At 30.5% G+C, this 24,740-nt stretch overlaps 1 protein-coding gene across 1 annotated transcript in view; it reads left to right on the top strand.

Moving 5' to 3' along the window:
- Positions 1 to 22,639, top strand: part of Shrm (shroom) — a 138,323-nt gene extending 115,684 nt beyond the window's left edge. The window contains exons 10-12 of the mRNA XM_088256881.1: positions 9,862 to 9,961; positions 12,952 to 13,188; positions 21,944 to 22,639. Coding sequence (XP_088113007.1) covers positions 9,862 to 9,961; positions 12,952 to 13,188; positions 21,944 to 22,231 — 625 coding nt within the window. The 3' untranslated portion in view covers positions 22,232 to 22,639. The remainder of the gene's footprint in view (positions 1 to 9,861; positions 9,962 to 12,951; positions 13,189 to 21,943) is intronic.
- The last annotated feature ends 2,101 nt before the right edge of the window (positions 22,640 to 24,740 follow it).

The following is a 24,740-nucleotide window of genomic DNA, read 5'->3' as shown; positions in this document are numbered from 1 at the left end:
TTCTTGAAAGGAGTGAGCGACATATGTACCCATAATAAAAATATATATATTCATTAATTTGTCATAAAGTAAATACAAAACCCAAATGACATATACTCGTAAGGCAAAGGTACAAGGCGGAAGTAAAGTATCACGTTGAGAGTCTTTAGTACTCAAAGTAATATTGTGACATTATGTACGAAAAAGCTGAAGAAATATGAGAAGGGTGCACTTAGTTATTTATGCTTTCTTTTTGAAAACATAAGGCAGATACGGGACATAAGAATTCGATCGTATAAAAATGCGGGTGACATCTAAGGTAACGAACGTAAGAAGCTTAAAATCGACCTGTACAAATTCTGAAGAGCCGTGTCGCTGGATCCTTTTACCAAAACATGAAAGCGTAATACTTCTTACGCTAAACCACTGTGAACTCGAGTGATGATAAAAATGTGAAATAATAATTTGTAACCAATTAATTAACCATCACGCCGCTTCTCCGCACGGGTAGGCAGAGACAATACAACGCCCCACTACTCTGTCCTTGCACGTAATATTCACATCGTCTATATTCATGGATCTCTACATACATGCTCACCGATTATTCCGACTCCCGACCTAGCCACTTTGAAGTATTTGAAATACTTAACAATGTCAAGTTTTTCTCGGTCTTTGTCTGCTTCTTTTTCTCAGTACATTCGTTATTAACAAATATTTGTGTTAGAATAGTTTTACAAAAAATACGCGTTCCGATTTTTTTTTACTGTAATACAACGCAAACTGGGGTATTATTGTACTCCCTTGTAGCATCCATCACTAATTTCTTCTTTAAAAGTTATTACAATTTACAAAATTATTTAACATTTCTTTAATGTATTTCGCAGATACTTACAAAACTCATTTTATTAAAAATATAATAACTTTGTTTTAACCACTTTTTATTGGTACACTTTTTCCAACCGGTTTCAACAAGAACCTTATCATCGTAAGGGAAGAGTAATTATCTATAACCTAACTATGAGTATTTCAATGTTTTAGAATTAGTAAATAAACCCTGATGATGACAAGGTTCTTGTTGAAACCGGTTGGAAAAATTATACCAATAAAAAGTGGTTGAAACAAAGTTGTTTTACTTTATAAAGTTCATTTAACAGCTTAGAAAGTATCGCTTTTATGTATTTTATGTAATTTGAATTTTCTATTATTTCTCGTGTTATTTAATATTTTATTCGGATTATTCTTATCAATATAACAGGCTGTATTTTAAGAAATACATTTTTAGATATATATGTACCGTGGTTTGTCTTTGTGACAGCTGTCACAAAATAAATTTAGCAAAACCATGTACCATATTTGATTTATATTGATTAATTCTTCTAATTTCCAATTCAACAAATATTGTTTTAATTTATTTTATGTTGATTGTTACAATCCAGAATGTCCTGGAAATCAATTGATCAACAAATTATAGTTTTTATGTTATCAAAGTCTTGAACATTTTGCAGCAAAATAAATAATTCAATTTTTAGCTTAAGAAAAAATTCTGACAAACTTTAATTTATTTTAACAACCAACACTGTTCTTTAATCTTTGATCCAGCTGTCTTTAGGGTATTTTTTTAAATTAAAAGTGAGGATTTGTTTTGATTTTTTTTAATGCAATTACATTAATCTGCATGTTTTTAGAATTCTATATTTAAATCGATTTTTTTAAATATACAACCTACTTTAAACGATCGAAGGTATTTTAAATAAATAAAACAAGACTTTAAGCTGCAACCGAAAATAGTAAAGTGAAACCCAGTTCAAATTTCAACAAACATTGAAATGCACTGTTAGTTTATCAAACTTCACTCAAAAGTTCTCAGTTCACTGGATGATTTTAATTAAGCTCCCAAAGCTTTCATTTAATACCTGTGTAGGTTCTGCCACTAATCCGTGAAAATAACGAACGAAAAAATCTAGGATTTTTTTCAGTCGAGTCGAATGTATTAAATAAGAATGTGGAGTATAAAAAGTTGACAATAAACTTACACGTGAAAAATAACACACGTGAGAAAACCTACATATTTTTTGCTTTCTTCCTAAGAAAGAGTAAGCAATTTTCAAAGGCTTTGACTCCATCTCAATGGCTCTGTGATATTACATAAATAACACAATATGAATTTTTTTGAAAGGCTTTAAACCAATACACGTGTTGAAGGCTTGCTTAGTGAAAATAATTTGTAAAAAAGGAGTACACAATGAGATTTTCTTTGTATATTTTTTGTGAGTGTATATTTTCTGATTGAAAATGAAAACATCACATCTTTATTTCCAGTATAATATGTAGATAAAATAAAATATCTGTGTGTGTACAAATATGTTCACAATAAACAGATTAGAGCGAAGGCTTTTGGCGGTTCTTATAGTGTATATTACTAATATACTAAAGAAACGAAAATTAAATATGTATAATTTTAATTTCACATATAATGCTGTTTTACAGCAGTAAATAAAATTTGTCTTTAAACTAATTTAAACTGTGAATAATTTTATTTTTGTAAGTACTATTTTTATGTGTGATGAGGCGCATTTTTACTTAAAAATATTTATTTTGACCTTGGTCGTTTCATTTTAATTTTTTTATCAATAATAAAACTATAAAAACCAATATCCATTGAGCTACCTTGTGTAAGTAATATTTTTATAAATTGGATTGTATAGAGCACTTGACGTATCATGACGTGTATTCTTCGTCCTATCAATTCAGCTGTCATTATTTGTAATATATAGTATTGAATTCCATGTATCCGATTATAGACGAAATGCCACAAATTGGATTGAAGTGGCTGACCTTTCCGTCCATCGGTTAGTAGCGTCAAATATTTAATAGGGCTACGTTCCATTAGAAGCGCTATACGCTAAATATAGTATGCAGTATGTACATATTTGTTATCAAAATTACTTTGAATTATGCATACGCATCTTCTTGACTCCATCCGAAGTATTTCCTTCCCTAACCGGCCTATCAAATATTCATCCACACTCCGATAAAGAGAATCAATTTAATTTGGATTATTTCCAACCAACGAGAACTATTCGTTCATAGCCAGTAACATGTGATGCTTTAGAAAATTTTCATAATATTTTAACCTGGGTTTAATCAGCAATATCATATTAAGAGAATATTTACTCTAATGGAATATCGCACTCCAAACAAATCGCTCGAGTATTACGGAGGATTATCTGCAATATGTTACCTAGGTATTTAGGTTCTGTATTTCAGTTTATCACTCAGTCGATTTTTAGGGACATTATAATGAGCCACCGCTACTACTACTACTACCATCGTGGCACGTCATTGCCGAGGTAGGCAGAGAGGATGGAACCCCTCACTCGTATGTCTCGATAAACACTTCTAGTTTTATCTAAATCAATTCACAAATACTCTCCGGCTTTGTAAACTTTTGACACAACCAGATTAGAGGTCTGGTTTATTCGGTCATGAGAAGTCATTACTGGCCGTCCTCATCTGTTCTCGTATTCTCATTAGGAGTCGAAATAATCGACGGGTGTGTATGACGTGATACATGAATGTGGAAGAGGCGAAGAATGTCTGCAAAGACAGAGTGGTATGGCGTTTTATTCTCTCTGCCTACCCTGGAGAAGCGGCTTGATGGTTATTAAGTTAGGTAGATAAAAAAAAACTGTCGACGCGGAATGAAGAGAGGGAAGAATTTTTTATACATGAATAAAATAATTCATTATTGATAATTGATATTACAAAAGTCAAATTTAATTGCCATTTTTTTAATTATAACCTTCTGTTCGATTCCCCTTATTTGTGAAACATATTAAAATATGTATTTGAGGATACCCTTAATACATTTAATCTGTGTAATATCTAACACAGCATCAAACCACTTTGACCCAATTTGAGAATAATTTACCATTTCGTCTTCATGTGTATACATTATATGGGCCAAACATAAATAAGGCTTTTTAGATAATTTGTGGTTTTTCTTTCATGAAAAAAATATGAGTATCGAAACACGATAACAGCTTTCTATCAATAAAGTATTATTTGTAAGCAAACGAATTAAATTCTAACGCGCTGGAATCAAAGTAAATTTCTTATTATTTCATCCATTATCGATTTCGGGCTACATAGGTTATACGTGTTCAGCGTTTTTTGTTATTTACGTGATTTTAATTGCGGAAGGGTGAAAGTATGAAGGGTGGCAAAGTGTATTTTTGAAAACATTTTCATCGGTAAAGTAAAATTCTATGCAGACATATCGCTCACTCCTTTCATGAACGTCATAAATCAAAAATCCCCAATTTTCAGTTCTGCATGTTTTCGGAATGCCCAGAAAATGTACTACATATATCCCACAAAAAGCGGCATATTTTTAACTTAATATTTACCCGCCACAGGGCAGAAAGTGTTGTTTTTGCATTTTGAAGAAAATATATTATTTTATTATTTTTTTAATATACTAAATATTTTTCAAATGGAGAAAAAACCTTCATGTTTTACCTAAAAAGATCTGTTGCACAGTAAAAAGTTCAAAAAGTGGTTTGATTTTATTTTTAATACATTGTATTATATTTTTAAACTTTAAAAACGTTCTCCTGAAAAATCAAGTTTTTTTATTTATGAAGTTCTTGAAGGGGTGAGCAATATATTATTTAATTATTAGGTATTAATTTTGTGGAATGACATGTTGATTATTAAAAAAATAAACAATTGTATAATACCACTTAGTGAGTTTTATTACTTGACGCGCGAGTAGTTTTGAAAACTACAGTTGTATACATTTATAGGTGAATAGTAGAAATAACGAGCCAAAAATAAACTAACCACTCATTTAACTCATATAAACTTAAATTTTTCCACTCAGATACAAACAAAAGTCAAGTCATGAACAATTTAGAAAATTTACAAATACATAAAAATTTTAATCCTGATAAAACGTTAATTAACAATATGCTTTTTCAAAAGTCATCACCATTATTATCTGTTTTTTAACCCCCCCCCCCCTCTAATTAATACCCTAAAAATCTCTGTATATACCTGAATTTTAAAAAAAAGTCGCGTAAATTTTACTGTCCATCTGTAGACGAACACAATTATTTTCTAAACTAGTCTATGTAATGAAATAAAACTCAATAAGTGGTATTATACAATTGTTTCCTAGATCTTTGTTTAAAAAACAGACACTGATTTAACTAATCAAAATTTAACGATTCGGACCTCACATGCTAATAAAAGAGTTTCTGCTCAATAAAAAGCTTTTTTTCATCTCATCAATAGATGTCTCTATTATCTAATTATGTTTCAAAATTGGTTCATATATAGAACTTCCACGAATTTGAGTAGTGTGGCTGTCAATAATGGGTAGAATTGGTGAATGTTACACGTGTGTAAATTGATCACTTAAACCAGCCTATGACAGTTGTCAGCCCTGTAAATGCCCAGACTTCCATATTCTTCTTCATCTTTGATGAGATGTAAAAAATTATATTAATTAAATCTGCTTTAAACTCTGTATCCTAAAACTGAACTCACAATCTGTGATTCTTCTCCCCATTTAAGGAATTGTCAAAGGCATTAAATATAGAGCTGTTCCCTCAGCTTACAGCTTGTACTTGTAATTTCAAACGATTGACGATTATAAAGGGTGCCACCTCATTAGGGTGTTTTTTTTATGTCAGGGCGCTGCATTTTTTATTTTCTTTTGAGAAGAGTATGAAGGAGATTACTAGATAAAGTTCTGGGAACATAATAAAATAAAATCAGGAGACTTATTACTTTGACGAAATGCGAAATAGAGGAGACTTATTAGGAGGTTAATTTGTGTCGGGTTGTGGTCCCGTGGTAAGTGTCGTGGACTCTTAAATCAGAGTTTCTCGATTCGAACTCACTCTACCACAATTTGATACCTATTTCTAATAATGAACCGTTTAGGCTCACAGAAATAGCATGAAATTGAAATATTTGTGTAAATAATAAAAAAATAATAATAATAATAAAAAAACAAAACAAAAACTTTTGTGTTTTATTTTTTGACATCTCAACTTAGATGAAGATGAAAATGGAAGTCTGACCATTTACGGGGCTTACGACCATCATTGGCTGGATAAAGCAATCACTCAACACACGTGTAATATTCACTAATTCTACCCATGATTGACAACCACACAATTCAAATTCTTGGAACTTCTAAGCATATTGTTCAAATTCGAAACATTGTGCTTGAATTCATTATAATTTCACTAGAGACATCTATGGTGATATGAAAGAAGCTTTTTATTGATCAGAAACTCTTTCAAGTGTACGTGAGGTCCGAACCCTGGATTATATTCACATGCATGAGAAACGCCAGAAAACGTCCTTTTCATTTTATTTTTTATTTTGGTCTATTATTTGAGCAGTCAATTTATTTTACAACATTTTGAGTGTGTCCAAATACTTGTTGATATATCTGGATTACCTCCAATTAGGAGTTATTTTTTACATGAATATTATAATATGTTGAGATGGAAAATACAAAAAATAACTCCTAATTGGACATAATCCAGATTATCAAACAAATATTTGGACACACTCAAAATGTTGGAAATAATATTGAATTTATTAAAACGTTTTATCATTTAAAATGTTTTTTTGTCTTTTCCTAATAACAAAACATAGTTTTTCATAAACTTTTGAGATGTCATTGTAAAAGTTCGAGAATAAGTATAGGTACGGATTGTAGACTGATCATTCTCCCTTATTATGATTAATTGAACAAGATTTATGAAAGCTTAGGCCCGAGAATAAAGACGGAATCCAGACTTCAAACTCAATTAAACAAAACTTCAGTGAAAATAAACTTTATTAATCAACGAAAGATTCTGCCCGTATTATTTGATAACAAATCACAAACTTATATATGCTCTTAAAATAAAAGCCAGGCACAGTTGAATTCAGTTTTGAAAGCGTTTCCAACTCCTTCCCATTCTTCTTCTTCTTCCTGGCTATATCCCAATTTATCGTCTTTATAGACTGCTGGGGTCAGCTCTCCTCGTCTTCAGGTTGTAGGTCCTTCTGTCATAGACAACGTCACCTAGGTCATGTCTTCGAAACATGTTATCTCTTTGTAGCATCCATGAATTTTTCGGTCTTCCTCTAGATATCTTTGCTGTTCCTGGATCCACTGCTGTTGCCTGGTTTACGAGATGCTCGGGTTCTCTGCGTCCTACACGCCTTTACCATCTCAATTGTCTTTCCTCTACTTTCCTATGTATTTATGTCTGTTAAGCCCAGGCTCCCAATAATGCTTGATTTTATCTCTAAAGGACACTCCCGCTGACCATCTAAGCATTCTCAATTCCTTCCCGTTCATATTTTTCAAATTAAATGTTTGAGAAATTGAGTTACAAACTACGTCTTTTTTGCTTGATCTCCTGACTATCCCAACGAAGCAACCTGAGCTAATGTGTTACCATCAGAATAAGCACATGAATCACAATTAACTAACTTATAGAAATGAACATAGAACAAGATCTAAAACACTCAAACACACTAAACAAAACCTAACACATACATCTTTTGGTAAAAAAAAACTGATTATTTTGAAATAAAGTTGTACAGCTTGCTTCCGTTATCATTTTACACAATAAAGTCATTTAAAAAAAAATCAGTGTAAAAGAGCTATTCACTATTTGATAATGGAAGTGGGTAGATCTGAAACACATCACATCATTCTGCTTTCTTATTTGATCGCATGTCAGAAACAAATTTCTTTCACATTTTGAGTGCGTTTAAATACTTGTTCACAAATCTGGACTAGAGTTATTTTTAAAAAAAATTGACATCTCAACATGTTGAGATGTCAAAAGAAGGTAAATTTTCCTACATAAAGTTTGATAAAAAAGTTTTGTAAATGTGTCCTGGCATGGGAAAACTCAATGAACGCACGTTATTATCTCTTTTTCTTCTTTTTCTTCTGGGTGTAGGCCTTATGGCCTGTTTTTATGAGGGATTAGCCTCCTGTGATGTCGATTCCCAGCTATCGATCCATATCATTGGTGGTCTGCCCGGTAGTCGTCTACCTTGGTGATGGCCGTACAAACCCATGTCCATTATTGTAATTTGTAATATAAATAAACAGATAAATGAAATACAAAATCAACTTATAAATAATAAATAAATAAAAAAATTGATGTCTCATCAAAGATGAAGAAGAATATGGAAGTCTTGGCATTTACGGGGCTGACGACCGTCATAGGCTGGTTTAGGTGATCACTTTACACATGTGTAACATTCACCAATTCTACCCATTATTAACAACCACACTTCTCAAATTCTTAAAGTTCTATATATATATGAATTAATTTAAAAACACTGTTATTGAATCGCTATAACTTCACTAGGGACATCTATTGGTGAGATGAAAAGCAAATATAAATATTCTCAAAAAATAATAACAAAAATACTCCTTCAATTGGAGAACATCCAGATTTGTGAACAAATATTTGGACACACTCAAAATGTTGTATATAAATAAATAAATAAATAAGTTCACGAAAGTTTTCATTGCGCAATGTGGGTTCCACAGGAGTTTATAATTAAGTTTAAAGTTTTGATAGATTTGGTAGGTAGATTGTATTATGATATCCCTGCCATATTAAGTTTTCAAGTTAACAACGAAGAGTGAACATACATGTATATAACTCAAATACATTTCCTTTGTGCTGATTTTCAGTCGCTTTGTGTTCCATTATCTTCTACGTTTCCGGAACACCTGTTTTCGACATGGTACTCACATTATCAAATGTACTCTCACAAAATACAAGTATTATTACGGAAATACCGAAATACCCAACGTAATTAAGGATACCAAAATTCAGTCATTAACGTGTAAGAACAACAGGTTTCATGAAAATCGATTTGAACTATTTTTCGTATGTTAAACGCTCTTTCGAAGAACAAATGCGAATCACGTGTTTTTTTTATGTAATTATTAGGTTGTGGTTCCGTGGTTAGTTTCGCGGGCTCTCGAGTCAGAGTTTCTGGGTTCGAACCCGCTCCACCACAATTTCATACTTTTGTTTAATAATCAGCCGCTCAGGCTCACAGAAGTAGTATAAAATCTAACTATTTTTGTAAATAACAAAACACGAATATTTCTCTTTTTTTTAAACAAAATAAAAAAAAAACTATATTTTTTTATTATAAAGTGTGTATAGGTAATGTATAAGGTAGATAATAATCTTTATTCTGCCATAAGCAATGTTTATAAGTGTGTGAGTTGCTGTTACGACTAACAGATGGCGCTGCCATCATTGTATAGAAATATATAAATAAGTATGATTCAGAACATTTAAGATTTTGAGCTAACGAACAATTACATTTTTACTAATATGGATAAGATAATGATCGTCCGCAAATAGTGTACAATGTTTAAGGTCGAAATGTTTAGATATCTTTCTTCTTCTCTCTACCCCATATCTTTCTTCTCTCTCATGTAACAAAATGTGCCTAATAAACGTGACACGTCTTTGAAATTTTGAATTACCAGGGAGTAAAGGACGTCCTAAACCCTTTGATTTGCATTTTATTAAAAGGCTCAATTTTAACGTTCGTTAATATGTATTATTATAAATTGTTTTTACGAGTATTCATATGAAATAAAACACGACTTATGATTCGAAACAATTTACTTCTTGTGACAGGTGTTTTGCTAATTCGCAATTACCCCAAGGCAAAAAAGCTGTCACGAAAAATTAATAAAACCGTCCAAAAATGAAACGTATTTTGAACAAAATAAAAAATTATCTTGTTTTTTTTTTATGTTAATAAAACTTTAGTTTTTTTACTGTATATTAACATGTTATGTTTTAATGTTTCCAGTTCTGATGAAGAAAAAATAAGGGGAGATTCGTGTACAAACCAAAGCGAAGAGGACAAAAGTGAAAGGTTGCAAGAGCCCTGCGATGAAAAGACCATAAAGGTGAATTTCAAAATATTTTTTCTCTCGATAAATAACATGCCAAAAAATTATCCAAAGAACATTATCTCTCAAATGTCTCGGAATGATACGGAAGATGTGTTTTACAATGTAATTCTGGATATTGACAAGTTCTACGACCAGTCATTGGCAGTTTTATAACGATTATGAAGCGTCCTCTGTCACCTCTAATATGTGTCGCCTACTTTAAATATCCGCCAGATCCAATTTTATAATATTTTTAAATAAATACTCTATCGTAATGCCAATTGTAAGTTTTATGGTTTAAAATATTGAAATACTTGAAAACTCTGCTAAAAAATACAGTGTTGTATTTTGAACTCCGCTATATTCATGAAACTTGGCTTCTGACCCATATCGGCCAATCAGAGTGCGGGAATAAGTCCAAAATAAATATGATGTCACTATCGGTTTGTGCCTCGGGGTTTTTTTTTTAATATTGAAAAAAAGGGAAATTCCCAATATCATAGTATTTTATCTAATGATAAACAAATCTTTGAAACATAAATGTTACCCGGATAATTTGCTTTTTTTTGTAAAATCGACTTACATGGATCTGGCGGATTTTGAAAGTAGGCGACACATATGCAAATGTTTCAATATCACATATTAAGAAGAATTAGTCAATAGCACAATATTAATTGATATTGTGTATAGTGAACACTTATTAACAACTAATTATTCAGATAACAATAAAAAGTGTGTCAAACCTGTAAATGTATGTATTTAATTACATAAACATAAGTCAGGGCATTTACGGGGTTTACGACCCTGACTTCCATATTCTTCATCATCTTTATTGAGATGTCGGATATATTTATTTATTTATTTAAAGGAATGTAGCAACAAAAAGCTATTTTTATTACATATTTCTATTGGTATCACTCCAGTTCCTAGGTTTTAATGATGTCTTTTTGAGTGTTTTTTTGAAGACTTATTTACGGCTTTCTATTTGCAATTGGTTGATTTAAATAAGTGTGAATTTGGTTAACAAAAGATTGAATTCGTAATTGTGAAACTTTCAGGGGGTCGTATTTACGAGAAACCGCAAGACAGGAATTTAATAATAAAATTTGTTTCTGCTTAATTTTCAACAGAGACATATTATATTTATGTTTTTCGTTGATTCCGCTCGTTTGAGCGTAATGTACAACAAATATTATTATTAGTACCTATCAGTAAATGTCGATGTATTAAGCGTGTGGAAATATAAAAAAAATGTTTAACTAAATCTCTTTTTGGAAGGATCTTACATATCGCTCATTCCTTTCAAGAACGTCATAAATCAAAAATCGTGAATTTTGAGTTGTGTATGTTTTAGGAATGCCCAGAAAATGTGCTATATACCAGCAAAAGCGGCATATTTTTAACTTAATATTTACCCACCACAGGGCAGAAAATGTTGTTTTTGCATTTTGATGAAATCGTATTATTTAATTATTTTTTTAAGTATACTAAATATTTTTCAAATGGAGAAAAAACCTTCAGGTTTTACATCAATCAAGTTTTTTGATTTATGACGTTCTTGAAAGGAGTGAGCGATATGTGTATTTTGAAAAAAAGGTCTGTGCTAAAATTAAAAGCTTACTCAAATAAACCATAGATACTGGTGCTAGCTAACTCATACATGAAGCGTCGTGTGAAATATATGATATATAAATGCGTATATATGTTCCAAAAATTTTAGTAGTATGGTTGTATTCATGGACAATGAAAAAATATTTATATAGAGTAAAAGAAGCAAATATATTTAAAAATAATAATCTCATTTTTTAAACTAACTAGGAGTTCACCGATCAAAATTATTTTCCTCAAGAAATTCATTCATACACTGGATAAATGCCAACAACTTTCACCGCAAACTTTTCGGTAATAAATCAATACGATAATAGATTTATGAATCGATCATCGAATTAATTTACCTAGAATTCTAAACCAATATTGGGTGGATACTCCACCTGAGCTGTTTTGAAATCCAATTACCTTTCCAATACTGAACTTGCCGAACGCACAAGTATTGAAAATACGTGTCGTTTGTGATTATACTCGTATACTGAACGGAATCTGTTTTCATTAAATCCATAACACTTGTAGCATCGGATGCATAAGGCAATATTTTTTTAAGGATTGATTGATTTTCAAATTAATGGGATTAACTTAACGCTAGAGAATCGAGATAATAACATAAAAAGCAGGATATTTGATTTGTGTGTTTTCAATTACAACCCAGATATCATTGCATAGGACCTGTAAATCTTCTTTTAAAGTATTGGGTGGTACTTAATACTTTATAAATATTATTTATACTTCAAAATATTTTTTCGGCTGTTACCTTAGACCATACAGTTGGCGCTGTCTTTTTAGTAAAAAATAAATAAATATTTTAATCTATCTCAAGAAACTAACATTTTCATTTTTATTAAGATTTTATGTACAAAAAAACACTTTGGAACATTTGGAAACATTTTAGGTAATTTTAAAGTCGTAAAATTTTGGAGCGAAATAATACATCGTGATTAATTTATTATTAGATTCCAATATCAGTACAATATAACAAATACCACTGTTTCTTAAAATCTATTGTGCAACGTGCTTCGATGTATACCGCATCACTACTTAGTAAATACCACTATTTCATACATTTTATGAAATAATGGTATTTAAAAAAAAAATAGGACAATTAATCTTTTTTTCTCCGTTTTTTCCTCATTACTAAGGGTTGTGACCCTTGTGAAAGCAATGACTCTTCTCCAGTTAACCCTTGACTGCGCTGCACGTAGCGCTCCAACCGCCGAGATGAATTCTGCTACCTTAATTTGATCGGTCTATCGTGTGGGGATCTTCCTTTCCCTCTCTTCCCCTCCATTAATCTTAAAACAGATGTATTTATTCTAGGAAATCAAAATTCTCTAGTGAATAAGTTACATCGGGGGTTGTTTTTTTTAAACTTTTTGTTATCTTTTAATTTCCAGGACTGTCTATCTTCGCTTATGTCCGCCCTGACGGCTGAAAGCGGCCGCCTGGAGCAAGAAGCTGCCGTGAATGAAGCCGTAGGGGTTCAAATCCTGGCCACGGCACCGAAAGGAGCTAGGCTGTCGAGGCACGCTGCTGACGTAGGGAGAGTGACTGCCCTCATAGCTGGTCTGGCCACTCGCCTCGCGAGGGCAACACAACCGCTTAAATTACCGGTGCATACACCCGAACGAAGGGTAAGAATTTTTTATTAATTTTTTAATATATGTTTAGATATTTTACAGAACAATTACGTAAATACATTCTCAATAATGAGTATAAAAAATAAGTATTTATATCATTCCATTAACAAAACTTCACATATCACATTAAATATAAATACCTGGAAGAGGGGCGGGAGGGAAAAAAAGCGAAAGATCAAAGCTCAAGTCCAAGACAAATTGTGTGAAAATTGAGACACACCACGATATAAATATCGACTTATTTAAACTTCATTTACAGAATCGAAATGTGTATATTAGCGGGTCTATTGCTAAGAAGCGATATCTTCCAACCAATTAAAAACAGACAAGTTATATTAATCAAAACGTTTGATACCTTATGTCGCTGTTTACAATCAGAGGATAAAAATATGCATGAAAAATATGCATGACCATAAAAAATCATAAAATACAACACTTTCCTTATCATTCATAATTCACTTTGTGTAATACCACTTTTATAAACACTTTTTTGTGACTATCGGTTTCGGAATAATTATTCCATCATTAGGTCATTAAAATAAAATTATTTCATTTGGACAAAAATAATAATAATAAAAATTTTAAAGAGAGAAAGAAGACAAATGAATCACAAAGGGAATATTTTAAAAAGTGGACTTGTAGTTAAATTTAATTGGTTATTTACTATGGGTAAGTCTTTATTGATTGCTTTATTTATTTTAATTTTTTCTAAACTATCTAAACGAAGACCTATTTTATTTACATGTAAAATTTCTATACCCGTTGATTTATTAAAATTAGTATTACACAAAGTGAACCATGAATAAAAAGGAGAATGTTATATTACCATACCGTAAAATTAAGAGTGCTTTTAATGTACAAAATATTATGAATTATAATTTAAGTGTGTATAATTTCGGCTAATGCTTTGTATTAAATTAAATATTTGTAAAAATTACAAATCAATGATGAGGAAGGCAAAGGAAAAAGAGAGTTTAGGGAAGGAGGTAGAGGGAAAACTAAGGGATCAGGTTTGATGGACAGTTAGGATTCTAATGATAGATAGTTATGTCTCAGACGTGTCTTAAAAGTTAACAGAGAGGGTGCATTTTTTACGTGGAGGGGTAATTCATTCCATAGTCTGGCCGCTTGGACAGAGAACGAATTATGTACTAAAGAATGATGTGTTATGGCGAGTAATAGAAAGTGTTCTTTCTTGAATTGAAATACCACTTTAATTATGTTTTGTCTCAATAAATTGTTACTGACCAAACTGAAGAAGGGAGAAATGTGATAGAAATTAATAGGAACAGCTTGAAAAATCAAAGCTAGTAGAATTTAGTAGTTAACTGCCATGTTAAATTTCAGATATGGGTTAAAATCATTCCATTTTTCTTGGCGCACGTTAATTCCAAGGTAACTGGATTCGAGAGTGTTTTTAAAGGTAGCTTTTTTTATTGTACTATTAGAATTTGTTTCAGTTGCGATGTGTGGATGCAAAGCTGTTGTGAACTCATATGAACTGTGTCAAAATATTGATTACATATCTAGGAGTTCCAAAAATTTGAGTTAATGTGGTTGTTCATAGAATGGTAAACGTTTCACGTGTGTAAAACGATCTCTTAACCAGCCTATGAATACGTTCATAAGCCCTGTAAATACTTAAACATTCACATTATTCTTCATCTTTGTTGAAATATTGCAAAAATGTTATTTACTGGATTTAAAAATATATATTAGCGACGTTATAAAATAATCTTCGAATTTCAGACTTTTATAATGTATGAAAATTCTTTATAATCGCAGTAAAGAATGAAAAACACAAAGCATTGTTTTAGATCAACTGAGATTGGTGGTATTCTTCTAGCAAACTCAATACAAAGGAGCTGACCCACTTTCTCGAAGATAAAGCACTCTTCACTTTGAACAGGTCGCAGCGAAGTACACCATCATAATACAGTAGAGACTCGATTATGGATATGAAGGTAGTCCGAGTTTCGTGATTTTCCGAATAATCGCAAGGAAAGGAGGTTTTTCGAACTCTTCACTTAATATATCCCTAAAACTTAACTAAGTATACTTTTTATGGGTAGAAAGACGTCTAACTTTTATGTTGCAGGATAATGTGCTGATTGATATTTTTTTATCATGATCGTGAATTATAAAGTTTTAAGGAAAAAAATACGTTTTAATATTTTTTGTTGTTGATAAATATCAAGATTTTTCAAGTGAAACTGTAAGGAAGCGTCACGTTTATTAGGCAAATTTCAGTACATAACAGAGAAGAAAGATATAAATTTCGTTGGAATAATGTGAAAAAGAGCTATACATTTGAGAAAGAGAGTGCAACGTACATATATACAATAATTCTGAGGTACGTCAAATTAAAAACAGTTTAAGTACAGAGAGCTCTGCCTCCAGTTATCGTTAAAATGATTTATCAAATTATTTTGTTTGGATATCTCGTTTGCGACATAAATTCTATGGATTACCAAATTCAGAGACTACTCCGTCGCAAATTTGTTGCGGAGTTTGCGTTTAACCAAATACCAGTGTTTGGTATTCGCTCATAACTTTTAACGAACTTATTTTAGCTTAGCTTTACCCGTAGTTACAGTTAACCACGAGTCTTTAATTAATTTTTAACGAGAATTGTTATTAAACTATCCATGAAAAGGATTTTGCCACGATTCAATTTTAAAATAAGAGCGATTAAGAACCTCAATAGAAATATGTACTAAAAATACAGCAATACAAAAATTTGCATTCAAATATGATGTTTATTCAATATCCACTGTTTCATTGACTTTTGCTTGAATTGACAATACTGATATTAATGGTATGTGAGCCTAAATATGAGATAATACATGTCATGATGTATGGATATAAATGACTTTTCCAAAATATAATAAAACAACCTTATAGGGTAACTGATCAGACAAAATAAGGTTTTTAAATTTTAAGTTTTACTCGTTAAAAACCAGTATATCTTTAAATCTATCCTGACATGTATTTCGATGCATTCCGCATCATTGTCAATATCGTGATGATACGGAATGCATCAAAACACGTGACACGACAAAATTTTAAAAATATATTGGTATTTGTGTAACCATGATCAAATTGATTTCGATTTGGATTTTCACAATGTGACATACATATGGATACGAGCTAAGTGTAAAATATTTCAGCACTTATTTTACAATACAAGTTCTGAATTAATGCCTCAACTAATCGAGTTTTTGTGGCCATGGATATATTCTTATCTCTCCAAATTGTATCCATCTATTTAACAATTTGGTAAAACAATGTAATAAAACTCTCAATATGATAGCATTTAAATTTACGATTTTTTACTCTCATATAAACCCTACCGGAACTGTTTTGAACGTAGAAAATAAGTCCTTTTCATCTTTTGAAAATTCACCCTTTTAGTAGGATTCAGTGAGAAAAGTAGATCACTTACGCTGTTTTGCACAGTAATCCCTTGTATTGGGTACAAAAAATAAATATTTGCTTTACGGTACGTCCTATTCTTCTCTGCCACTGTAGTAAACAGGGGGAGGTTAAACAAGGTTTTATTTTAATTTAATTTTTTTATCGTGAAGGATTAGGATTGCAGAGTTATATGAATAGAACGATTAAAAAATTATTCTCGTTTAATATTCGCAATATTTTGTTAAAAAATCTGGATTCCTCTCCACTTAGAAGTTATTTATATCAAGATTGATATAAATAACTGATGAACAGTCTAGGCATGACGACATGTAAGTGCCTAGTTTTCTATATTACTTTTCATCTATATTAAGACATTAACTTTTAAAAAATTAAACGTTTTTTTTAATGACTGCAATGACCTACAATAAAAGTACAAAATATGCATGTCTAAGCGGAATGTATTTTTAATAGGAATCATGTTATGGTAGAGTTATGATCGTAAATAAGTACATACTTACGCGAAAATACTACGAGGAGGAATATTTAAACATTGTATTTTGATTCAATGGATAAAAAATGCATATTTTCCTTTTTTATTTGTGTTAATTAAACAGTGAACTTGGCTTATACTTAGCTTTTTTTAGACTAAAAATAATTCTAATTTTTATTACGACTTAATTAGATTTTCATTCAAAACAACCATCAAAATATTTAATACAGTTATTTCAAAGTAAGCATTATTAGATATTGCCTTAAACCATGGTTTATTTACAAAACCCAATATATATTGTTGATATTTCAGCATTCTGGAATCTGACCAATCAAAATGATGATCATTTGGGATTTCTGGGTTCGTGATAGTAGCAACTGAGAAATTCCGATCATGTACATACAACTATTTTATGAGAGTTAAGAGTTTCGGGTTGGCTGTTCATTTTTATATTCTTTCTGTATCTTGAGTTCGGTATTTTCTATCGGTCTTGGTAAGTACTGAGTATTTTGTTCAATTATATTTTATTAAGCGAACAGAAGCACAAACCGTTTCAATTATCTAAGTTCGAACCCGCTCTTACCAACGAAACTGATATTTTCTAACGAAAAACGATACCTCACGTTAAGTTTACCCGAAAATAAGTATTAAAATTGTAATATTTGTGTTAATAAAATAGATATATTTCTTTAAAAAATATGTTATATCGCTTCATAAATAGTTTTATTATAAATTTCATTTCGTCGGTTTTCTTTTTAAAAATATTCGAAATCTTTTTATCATTATTTTTTTACTAACCCTTGCCAGCACCCAATGATGTGTAATCTTGATTGTTAAATACAGAAAGAATAGGTGATTAGCTCTGCGCTTCAGGAGCCTCAATCTAGTGAGATTTTTCAATCTAGTGTGATTTTTCAGTCTAAAAGTGATTTTTCTCAAATAAATATATGTGTAAAAAATCACCTTTATTTATTTTATTTTAACCCTCTTGGGTACCGAACCCGGGACCTCCAAGACGGTAACCTAAACTGTTTACCACTATAGTATTAAGGCGAACAATTTTATCTGTATGTTCGTATACATAAATAAGTGTATCGTAATAAAATTCGTAAAAAAAAAGTATGTAACATAGTTTCAAAAGAGCGAATATTTTTATATGGAGCAACAACGAAATTGAGTGAAAATTGTTTGATTATCAATAGAGTGACGTGGAATTTTAGTATATTTTTCGATCAAGGGATTATTGAAATACAGTTTTCTTGCAAATGTATAGCTAATCTGTGTACGTTTTGTTAAAAATTTGGGATTATTATATGTTTTCACGGTATTCAACACGTTTTGACGTATTTGGTATTTTCCCGCTTTGTTCGTACCGTTTCATAGACAAAGGCTCCTTGTAAACACGCGTACGTGAGCAAATACTACATCTCCGTGTAGTACTGCTAACACAGAACGTCCAATATTTACATGTCGGACCTATCCAAATTAAGCAATGATACGATTTTAACAAAAATCGCAGAAATAGTTTTAAAATAAATAAGTTTTAATAAATACCAGAAGATGAAAACATCTGTCGTTTTCTAAACTAGTCGTAAATATAAATAAAACTCATTAAAGTGGTATATTCAAGTGTTTAATTTTAATAAAATAATCATGTCATTCCACAACGTTAATGCCGAATCAATAAATAATATAAAACAGATATTTAGAATATTTAAATTATTTATCTACAATTTGTTTAATATTAGAAGAAAATAGGAAATGATCCGATCGAAGCTACCTTTAGTTTTCAATACTAATTAAGTTTTTATTGTATTCTTGTGAAAAACCACTTTTACAGAAGAATTTCTGGTATATTTAAATAATTTTTTAGAACCATTTGTAGCTTATTAAAATATTATATCAAAAGTTGAAGTTATATGAATGGTCGATCATGAGCAAAATGTCTAATGTTATTTTGTGAATCGAGTGATCACTAAAACGAGCCAATAATAAATGTAATTATTTACCTCACATTGTTTCGTAATCTCTATTGAAAACCGTATAAAAAAATCCTCTGGGATTTACAATATTGATGCGAAAAAAATTGTTGCTGTATTTAATTAAATATTTTTTTTAGTTATATGAACCAATTTTTCAACATAACTTTTTATCATAACTTCAACTTATCATAACTTGGTATGAAATTAAACTTCGAGTAAATCCAATATTAACTGCAGTATTTATGTATTTGATTTATAATTTGCTACTGAACAATGCATTCTTAACACCTCCTCTGCGATGGTGGGTCTGATCAGACCCACCATCGCGGAAAATTATTAATTACTTAATAGGTGATTTTTTTACGTCGTTTTCCTTCAGTGTAATCGTTCTTCAAACAATTACCTACAAATTGAGATACAAACAAAAATTATCGGACCAGATTCGAATGAGTTATTTAAAAAAAAAGAACAAATAAAAGATCAAAAATCATATTGAGTAAGGTCAGTTGTTCGCTATCAATGTGTTAGTGTGCCGTCTGCCGTGCCCTCGAACTCCCCGAAACAAAAGCAAACATTGCCAATCTTTGGCGATTGATTCTGTATATTGTTTTTTTTACATTCGTTTTAAACTGATTTATTTGTTTACTTGTATGAAAAATACTAAGGATCACGTTTAAAAAAGTGTAATTATTACATAAGTTGTTAATATTTTCATAAATTGATTCGGCAGTTACTTTTTGGTAAAATCTAACCATTTTTAATTTAAGTTTTACTTAGAAAATACCACAAATAGTGGTAATATATAGTATATAATAGATTTATGTATATATACAACACCGACATACACAAAGTTACTAACTTCAAAACTTCCCAATAAACTGTTTTATGTTTGAACAATTTCTAGTTTTTAAAAAAAATCTTTACGACACTTTACCACAATGAATGGCAGGAAAAAAATAAATATCTCATAACGAGATTGGACGACTTTTGGACAGTTCTAAAATTGAAAGAAAAGTGAGAAAGTAGTGTAGATGACAGTGATTTAGAATTCAAAAACCTTAGATACAGAATTTTAAAGTGAAACAGAAAACTTGGTTTTGTAAGAAATGTCAGTAAGTGATGAAGACATCGATTTTAACAAGAAAAGTAGCGATTGTCTTCTGATTTTTTGATAATAATTTACTTGTCAATATTAAAATTAAATTTGTTACCTATTATGTCTAACGAACTTGTATATAAAAATAATTTATACCCAAAAATTAGTTTTATTTAGTACCGTACAAAATTATATTCATAATTTCTAAGACCCGCAAATCTATGTAAGAAATGGCGAACATTAAATGAATATTTACACCATTTTGGGCAATTCTGTTTATATTTTTCAATGAAAAATTTACCATTTTCACTGTATTTAAAATAAATTTTAATTGCATTATGGACAAAAATTTATCTTGAATTATGAACTCAAGTCAAAATCCCAGAATCATTTTGTGGTTTTTGGAGCTAACCGCCACGTTTTATATTTGAAGATAACAAATAAAAGTTAAAAATTCTATCTTTTATGATGTTGACTTAAAATATAGTTAAAAAATTAAAAACACAAATTATTTGAATTCAGTAAAAATAAACATGTTTACAAGCACTGCTTCATGCCGATCATGCCTCACGCGGATGCGACATGCTACGCGGTGGTAGTTAGCAGCTGCGCTCGGTCGAGTTCGCATGTAAAATGAAGCGCTTGGATAATTTAAATTCAAAACTATCAAAAACTTGAAAATTCTCATACAAAACTTATGACACATTATCCTATTGCTATGTAGCCTATTTTGATTAATATATAAAATATAAAAACCCGACAAAAAACGCCTAAAAGGCGATTTCTGTACTGGGTCAGATCAGACCCACCACCGCTGGGCGCGTTTTGTTTGAGGGCATCGCGCTTTAGGTGTTAATGGAGAACGTTGTAATTACCTTCAACGTATATTACAATACGAATCGGATAAATTTGGTAACAAATTATTGTTCTTTGTCATTTAAGCTCGTAATGGAATTGTGCACTCTCGTACAAAGCTTTATTTGCTGTATTTAATTAAACTGAAATGATTGATTTCGTATTATGATGGATTGTTAATTTGTGAACGGGGTTTGAAATTCGCAAATACACATCAAAACCTTTATAATATGTCCAAACGAGTACCCAAGGTTATACGGTATACGTTGCTCAAAGCTTTTTTTATGAAACCGTTTTTCTTTGTATGCGATTTTCATCCGCCTCCGTAATGAAGACCTATTCCCTTTCGTACACATAGCTCTATTTTGAAAGTCTAGTGGTATCAAGTCATAGAATTAATGGGCACCCGCCAGAGAAAACGACTTTATGATGGAAATGAAGATCTGTTTTCGCTTGCGCTAACAATTATTTGCCAAATACATGATGCAGTCTTTGTTGAATTTAATAGGCACATTTGAATATTACAAAAAATCTCAATTCGGGGAAAATATAATATAAATAATATACGAATATCAATTAATAAACTTTTTTTTGGTCTCAATCCAAATTTTTGGAAGTGAAGCATGGAGATATATATACCATATATTTTTTTAAATCTGTCTACAGCTTATACACACCGATTTTCATATTCCTACTTGAGATTGAGAATTCAAGAATTTATAAGTTTTATTGCCTTTCCCTAACTACAAGTTGTTTTGCTTCTTATGCTGAAAGTTGTTTTAATTTCATATAATTCTTGATTAAAAACTCTTGACAAAAACACTCGCTGTCTCGTTAAAGGCATAAGGCCGTAGACATGTTAGATTATTATACCGAGATATTTATTCTAGTTTGTTTTATTTATTTTAGAAACTACTGATGACAAAGCAGGAGAAGTTAGCCGACCAATTGGAGGAAGCGAAGCGGCTGAAGGAGAGTATCGACACCAGAGGACTTTCCCTTGCTGATACACTTTCCACTCAACTGAGTGAGGACTTTAAGGACCAATTCAAGAAGTTTGTAGCCACTAAAGTGAAACTAGTAGTTTACTTGAGGGATATCCAAAACAGACTAGATCTTACCAAACAGATCATGGACTCCCTGCTCCAAGAGAATTATTGGGACCTTTTTAACCCAGCCGCGACTACACCCCTCTGACTCGATCCCCGCGGGTTGCCTTATAATGAACATTATTGCCTCGTGTTGAGAACAGACATTTATTGAAACAAGTTAAGATTTTGTCTAATTAGTGTATTTATATTATACATAATGTTATGGTTGACCTTTCGGTATCTCGATCTGCATCGAAATACTAGCAAAGGTTAAGTGGAGGTACTAATATATTATTATGAAATGAGTTTATTATAAATAACAACGTTTTATCATTTCGGATATCTTTTAAGTACTTCCCATATAATGCCTTTATTTTTTCTAAACAAATAAATAACTTCAGTTCTTCATTTTGTATATCGGATATTTTTATTTACTTACATTAATCTAACTTGTAAAATTTCTATAGTGTTTATGTATGGATTTTAAGTGTAGTTTAAGAACCCGTCTATAAAATTTTAATGGATCAAAAATAAATAGCTTTACTGAAATATCTAGTAGTTTAATCAGTTTTTTTTAAATACAAAATTAATTTTCAAGGTTTTTGTTTATGAAAATTATCAGAATTTATAGTTAAAATTTTGCATTTTTCATAAATATTTGTTATTTTCAAACAGGGCAAAAGTAAATACGTATTTCCAAATGTTAAAAGAAAATCGTTGAAATTAATATTTTCTATACAATTTCAAAATACATAATTTTGTTCGTAAAATCTGAAGACTGAAACCGCAAGGATGGTTTAATATTTTTTGACTGTGTACATCCATCTCAATTTCTCTAAAAAATCTATTTCTCTTTTGTTTCATTAAAAAATATATATAAAGCAAATATTTCTATAGTATATTTTTATTTTAAACAAATGAAATGTGTTTATAATATTTTGTGTAATTTGAATAGAAAGTGCCTGCATGCTATAAATTAAATGTTAAAAATGTATAATGGTTGCCACAATTCACTAATAAGTACATGTACATATATGTAAGTGAACTATTTTGATAGCGCTTAAGTATAAATAAACTACTATGGCTCAAACTAAAAATAGGTTACTGGCTAAAAACAGAAGAGAATCTTTTGACCTATTTCTAACCCCACATTTTGTATCTGCATGCTGATGCATAAACACAAACATGTATACATTAAAACATACAATATTTACACGCAGATAAATCGTTTCTGTCTTCATTTTTGAACTTTGTAACATTTTGAAATGCTGTATGTTTTTTGAACACATATAACACTCGAAGCGCTACTATCGAGTAATTTTGAGATATTGGATATCATAAAATTACGATATTATTACTTTTTGTGGAACTTTCGTACGTTAAATCAACATACGTGAGCTGTTCAAGTAATATGTAGTGACGTTATAAAACAAAATGTACTTAATTTAGAATTAACGTGTTTGAGGAAACAAAAAGTACACACATATTACATTTGAAGCGCTAATATTGAGTAATTTTGAGATATTATACATCATAAAATTACGATATTATTACTTTTTGTGGAACTTTCGTACGTTAAATGAACATACGTGAGCTGTTCAAGTAATACGCTGAGTGACGTTATAAAACAAAATGTACTTTATTTAGAATTAACGTGTTTGAGTAAACAAAAAGTACTTAATTTAAAAGTTACATATCTGGGTCCCCCTTCTTTCAGTCCTAGAACGTTTTTTTTGTGATGTCCTTCAGCTCAACGCTCACGACAAAATTCACAGAATTCGTGAGTTTTTGGCCAAACACTCGATCACTGTTATTCCCACCCACCCTACTCACCTGCTCTCGCTCCTTCTCACTTATTTTTCTCCCTAAACTTAAAAACCTATGAAAGGAAAAAAATGAGACGATTTCCGAGATTAAGGCAAATGCGACGTAGGAGCTGAAGGACATCACAAAAGAAGCGTTCCAAGACTGTTTCCAAAAGTGGAAACACCGTTGGGATAAGTGTATGCGCCGGGAAGGTGAATACTTTGAAGGGGACCCATACATTTAACTTCTTAACAAAGTACATTTTATTTTATGACTTCAGTCTACGTATTAATTGAACAGGCCAAGTATTATTTTATTATCTCTTTTTAACCCTTTTTAATACATTACAATGTATGTTTTTGCAGTCAAACAACATATGTATTTTCTTTACAGTGTTTAAATGTATTTTGTTTCTTTTATAATTTGGAATTTTTAGTACAATAATACAATGGCATGGTGCTCCGTATAACTTTACGAGATATAATTTTGTGAATACATAGCATAATTTCTATAAAATATATATAATATTATATATATATATATATATATATATATATATATATATATATATATATATATATATATATATATATGTATATATATATATATATATATATATATATATATATATATATATATATGTATATATATATATATATATATATATATATATATATATATATATATATATATATATATATATATATATATATATATATCCATATTTTCTAACAGTAAAAAAATGTCTAAGGAATTAAATTGAGTTTAAGCGTCATTTATCCGTGAAAGGAATCGCAGGACTTTTTGTC

Source organism: Brachycentrus maculatus, unplaced genomic scaffold, assembly GCF_059751285.1.
Source record: "Brachycentrus maculatus isolate JH-2025_06_01 unplaced genomic scaffold, ASM5975128v1 h1tg000068l, whole genome shotgun sequence".
In the NCBI taxonomy this organism is placed as follows: Eukaryota; Metazoa; Arthropoda; class Insecta; order Trichoptera; family Brachycentridae; genus Brachycentrus; species Brachycentrus maculatus.
This window is presented reverse-complemented; position numbering and strand designations above follow the sequence as displayed.